The sequence below is a fragment of the Chironomus tepperi genome, unplaced genomic scaffold (genome assembly GCF_022539635.2).
Source record: "Chironomus tepperi strain 1889 unplaced genomic scaffold, CSIRO-AGI_Ctep_v1 contig_424, whole genome shotgun sequence".
Lineage (NCBI taxonomy): Eukaryota > Metazoa > Arthropoda > Insecta > Diptera > Chironomidae > Chironomus > Chironomus tepperi.
In genome coordinates, this window is record NW_027226546.1 from 208,020 (window position 1) to 213,980 (window position 5,961).

Sequence of the window (5,961 nt, forward strand, 5' to 3'; positions counted from 1 at the left end):
AAATTCAAATTTTAATGTTTTTAAACAATTTAAAATTCAAAAGATTTTAAGATTTGAAATTTAAAAGATCTTCAAAAATTCAGTTTGAAATTATTGTCGCAAATTTGAATTAAATGGTTTTAAAATTCAAAAGTTTTTTTTTAAAATTCAATTTCAAATCTGTTTAAAAATTTTAAATTCAAATGTTTTAAATAAATTCAAATTTGAATATTTATTTTAAATTAAATGTGTGTAAAACACAGAAAAACATTCAAATTTCATACATTTTTTCAATTTTATATTAAAAATATCTTTAAAAACCCCAACCCATATTCACATCAAGTCATATTTCATCACATTTTCACAATAAAAAAACTTTCCAGGTTTTTCAATAAAAGTTAAAAATAATTTTTTTCATTTATCCAAATTAAATTCTATCAGCAGGGATGATTCTGACGAAACAAATGGTCTACAATTGGATTACAATGTAAGTAAAAGACCAATAACGCAATACATTAGTGTACACAGTCAATCGATTGAAGTGAATTCCAGTAAAAAGCTTGTTGAATGTTCGCCTTTAGTGTCTCAAATGGACAAAGTTAAATTAAATTTTAATATTTAATTGAAAAATAGTTTTGAAAAATTCTGATTTTGCTCAGTATTTTTATATTAAATTTTTCATTGTTTTTTCATCAAAGATTAAAAATTTTCCCATCAAAATTACAAATTAAGGAACAAAAGAAAATATCAAAAAGAATTCCAAAATTCAATTTAAAAATTGTCAAGAACAAAAATAACAAATTTCAAAAGGATTCTAGGATAGATGAAGATATTGCTCACATGATGGTATGCCTTGTGGATTATCTAGATCAAGTTCGGCATGGTTAACACATGTCTTTAAAATAATTCATGAGAACATTTCTTTTATCTTTTTTATATTTCAATAGAAATTCTAGCAGATAACCTTAAAGCTTCTCATAATCCAGTTTCTCATCTTACAGAAATGTGCAATAAAGAGATTACTTGTGACTGGTTGCTGGAGGATGAGAAAGTTTTGTTCAAAAAGGTGTTGTTGTTTGGGAATTTTTATAAGTTTGTGGAAGATTTAGTTGGGTTTGAAGTTTTTTTTAAAGCTTTCATTTTGCCTTCATCCAGATTTATCAGGTTAGTGTTGTTTAATTATTTTGCGTTAGTGGTTGGGGGCCGTGCACATATTACGAAACATTCTTCAAAGGATGGGAGTGTTGTGATGCTTAAAAGAATGAAACTGGACAATTTTTGATGGATATTAAAATTTTTACGTTACGTAACAAGTGAACGATCCCTCTTGGAATATTATAGATAATGTGAAGAATATTGTAGTTATGTTGAGGGTTTTATAAGTGCGGGTAGATAATTGATATTTCAACTACAGAAGATTTTAAACTTTTAACTTTAAATTGATAAAAAAAAAGTTTTTAAACTCAATTTTCTGGATGAAAATTAAGCGAATCTTAATGTCTATCTTTGTCTTCTGTCCAGCTAGCATTAAAGACATAGTTCTATAAAGAAGAACAGATGGGATTATTGTGTGAGCAACGATGAAAAATAGCTGGGAATTAGAAACTGACAGAAGTTATCTAATGGCAGATTCAGCTTTTGAGGTAATTGACAGTTCCAATTCCAATATTGTTCTTGTCAATAGTTCTTTAGTCTCGGTCTTGGTTCTAGTCAATTCATCAAAACCGAAACCTCAGAAAGCCCAGTCCTTCCCATCCCGACCTTGTAGACAGTGTAATTCTAAACTGTGATGGCTTTCTGGCTATGCTTTCTCGCTATCGGGATCGGGATCGGGATTTCCCGGGATATCCAGAAAATATCAATCTCGATCCCGAAAATTTATCGGGACCGGGATTTCGAGAAAGCATACTTCTGGCTATGTAAGTTTGTTAAAAGTACCAGTCACAAATCATTTTTTACCTTCGGACTTTTATATTTCTTAGTTAAGAATTTGTTCAATTTTAAAATATTTTGATATTTTTATGACCTCAAATCCAATTCAATTTAATCAAATGCGTCTTTTTATATCTCCAACTCTCCAGTCAAATCAACCAGACATTTGCAATCACATTTCGAAAAATAAAAATGGAAAAAATTAATCAAAAAAAATGTGCTTCGAGCATTTCTGATAACTAAGAATGTACGATAAGCTTCATAACAAAAATATTTTTTTTCTTTTTTCGATCAGCATTGAAAATAAAATAAATGAAGATAAATCTATTCATAAACAGTTGTTGATGCTGCGACATCATATCAAATTTATCAAAAATATATCCGATAACAAGAATTTTTCTCAAAATCCAATTTTTTTGTCAATTTTTTAAGAGAAAATATTGAATTATCCGAAGAAAAGCAAACATAAACAATGGATGTGAATGAACGATGAAACAGTTTTAACTTACCATAGTCTGTAGTCGACAGATTGGTTCTAGTATTGATGTTGCAGAATTGTAGTTTCCCACAAGAAGACAATGCTGTGCTACGCTACTCCACAATTCTAATTTTTTACTTCGATCACATTCACTTGTGCACTGTGAATGATATCGACATGCGAGCAGCATGAATAACAAACAAAAGGACGAGTCATATGGAAAGAAAATAGAGAGATAATTCAATTGACATAGCTGAGAAAACGAAAATGTGTGAACATGAAGGAACGGTAGTGTTTGCGGTGTAAATTATGAGACGCCAAAAAGCAATAACAGGCACTAACCTGCAATATTTCATTGGCCACAACCAAACGTAATCGACTCGACCATTCAAAGTAATTTTCCAAATTGCAAGTTTTCTTTTTGTTATGAACATCCTGCAATTGTTGTTGTCCAACAGCTGCAGATGCAGATACAGTCATTGGATTTGTGGCAAATGAATTAGTTATGATTGAGGTAGCTACTGTAGTAAGGGATGAAGATTGTGGAACATCATAATTTGATTGCTGTTGTTCTTCCTTAATTAGATTTTGACTGCATTGAACAAACTCCTCCGGTCCGATATGTTTGGCAAATTTCTTCTCAACATGACATAACAATTGAGCTAATTTCGATGAGCTTGGCCATTCTACTTCACTTGACTGTGACTTATATGAATGATAACATAATCATAAAAATGAAATAAGCAATTATTGACAATAGTAAGGAACGAAAGTGTCACGAAAAGAAATTGATTTATCTTCCGGCAAGTTATTCAAGATAATGGAATCGGAATCAATTTCTTTTTCGTCGGTCATGGACAAAAAAGAAGGAAAAAGTTAAAGCTTACCTCGGCTAGTGGTCGTTTATATAATTTCATCTCATCCTCATGTTTACTCAAATCTGTCAATTTGATTAACAAGGCACTCAAAAGATCCGACATAATATCACCAAGCCTCTTGTTTGCACTACACCTTGCTACGATATGTTTAACGAGCGACATGATTTCTTCGCCTCGAAAATCGTAAGGAAACCACTATTGAATAGGAAATGAAGGAAGAAGGAGATGAAAGAAAATAGATGAAAAAAAAGGAAAAAAAAGTTTTTTGGCACTGATGTATTCTTTTAAGGGTGATAATGTCCTATGCTTTCAATACACGAGTCATGTACGTTAAAGTTCTCACCAGAAAAACAAAGGACATAATGAGAAAGTTTCTTTTTTGTACGTACCCTCGTCCATTCTCCGATCACAGTAACCATTTTCAGGCACAAAAATCAATTATTTTTTCATAATGTTGAATTTGTCCATTCTCATGCTGAGTTGCAAATGCAAGCACTTCTGTCAACAAATCAGCAAACGAATTTTTAGTTCTGCATGTTGAACTCCAACTGTTTGAATAGATATCCACAACCATATCACTTAGTCATGCATATCATCACTAACATAATGGAGAATTTTTCAGAATCTCATTTTCAACAATTCACTGCTGCCGTTGCATTATCATCACTTTCGACAACATCCGTTTTACATGATTTTTACTCATTTCAATTCACGAATGTTTTGATTAGCATCTCAACCATTTAATGCTCTATTCGTATCTCCATACTAGTCAAGTATGCATCAAATACTTATATCTCATGACGTTTTATGGAATATGAGCTGAAAATTCTCATCACAAAATAGCTTTTTTTTTGTGATTGTTAATGGCTTTTAAACTATCGTGCATTATATGACTGGAAAATGTTGGGAGAGAGAGAGATTTAAGCATGCTAATGAAAGAGCTTCCAAAATTGAAACGTGACCGTATTTTCATTACGTAATTTTATGTTGAGCTCAGTAATTGTATATTAAGGATACACCTCTAGTTGGATTATGTGAATGTAGAGTAGCTTCATGATTCAAAAAACTAAACCATTCAGTTGCTGTCTTTTGTGTACGTTTCAAAATAAAATTGTTAGTTTTGCTTGGTCTTTATGGAGAGTTTTTTGAGGTTGTCTATTGAAAAATCTCTCTGTTGGCATGACATTTAGGGTGGAATTGTAAAGAATTTTATGTGATTTAAATTCAATGACTTTAAAATCTCTGAATATGACAGTGTTACTTTTGGATTTTTAAGTTGCTGGATGTTTTTCGAAAATAAAGCTGGATGTAAATCTATTGGAAGTCTTGTATCACTGTGCTTTACAATTGATTTGTACGGACAATTAAGGAATTATTTGGGTATTAAAGCTTGTCAAACTGTAAAAAAAAAGACAAATAAAGTAAATCAATAAAAAACGTGTTAAAATATATAATACAACAAATTTACTTACTTTTTCAGGTTTTATTGAGTTATTTTACTATTCTTCATGTGAATCAATTTGGTTATGATGCTTTTAACAATAGAAGTTCTATTAAAACTTGTTGCTTGATGTGAAACACTTCAAATTTATTGAAAAATTAAAATATCTTGAAAAACAACAATATTTTTTCAAAGTTAAAAATTTGATTGCCCCTTGATTTTAGAAAGTTCAAATTTTCAATGAACGTTACATATGAAATTCATTAATTTTAGCAATCATTGCATTTTAAACGTTCATTTGTCTTTCGAAAATGTCAAATCTTGTTAAATCCTTGAATAAGTGATTAAAATCATGTGAATAAGATACAGGAAATTTGATTTAAATGATTATTTCCTGGATTGTTTCTGTTTTTATGCAAAAATTTGTATATTAAATGAAATTTCCAAGTATAAACCATTATAAATAAGAAGACCCGAGCGACACAAATGAAGAAGGCGTTGTTTAACGTCCTTTTGGTTGCCAAAAATAAAAGTGTCAATAAAAAAGGTTTAGCAGACCAGATCGGCACATACCGAAATGTTGCCACCACGGCGACGAAGTGGCAGCAAATTGGCTGCGAAAACAACCAAATTTTTCAAGTGGCTGTCACTTGACACTAAGTACGCTGACAATTCGCCAAAATTTCAATATGTGCACGTCGAGAGAACCTAAAAAGCTCCGGAACAGAGCGGTTCTGCCGGAGTTTTCTTCCTTTGTGGCAATCGGAATAATAAAGTCTTTAAAAATCCACTTCCACTGCTTTATTTGTATCTCTTTAAAAAACGCTAACGACATTTCATTGAATAAATTATGCAAAAAATAAAATAATACAAAATGTTTAGGATGTCTGGATCTAGACTAGAAAATTTTAAAGCGTCATTTTTATGCTGAATCTTCACATAAAAAAATTCATGCAAAATACTTAAATCAACAAAAAAACAGATTAGAATGAGAAATTTCAGAAATGCACAGCATCAAAGTACCTTCTCATGCTCGTCTAGTATCAAAATTTCTGCATAATTTAAGCTTAATCAAAAGGGAAATAAAAAAACAAAATTGTTTTGATTTTTATAGTACGAGAAAAGAATGAAAATGTTTATGTAGAAAATTGTATGAAAATTGTACATATTTTTTATCGAACAAAAAGCATCAATTACCTCAAGCGATAAAAGCTCTAAAGAGATCTTTAAGATGAAGAAATGAAGGAAAAAAA

The 5,961-nt window shown here is 30.6% G+C and overlaps 1 protein-coding gene across 1 annotated transcript; it reads right to left on the minus strand.

Annotated features, from left to right (window-relative positions):
- Positions 1–1,472: 1,472 nt before the first annotated feature.
- LOC139097538 (ras-GEF domain-containing family member 1B-B-like) lies at positions 1,473–3,686 on the minus strand. The gene is made up of 5 exons (XM_070649415.1): positions 3,657–3,686; positions 3,277–3,462; positions 2,732–3,094; positions 2,421–2,549; positions 1,473–1,520 (listed from the first exon to the last, which is right to left on the minus strand). Exons 1-5 carry the CDS (start codon positions 3,684–3,686, stop codon positions 1,473–1,475), a joined length of 756 nt encoding a protein of 251 aa, XP_070505516.1.
- Positions 3,687–5,961: the final 2,275 nt, after the last annotated feature.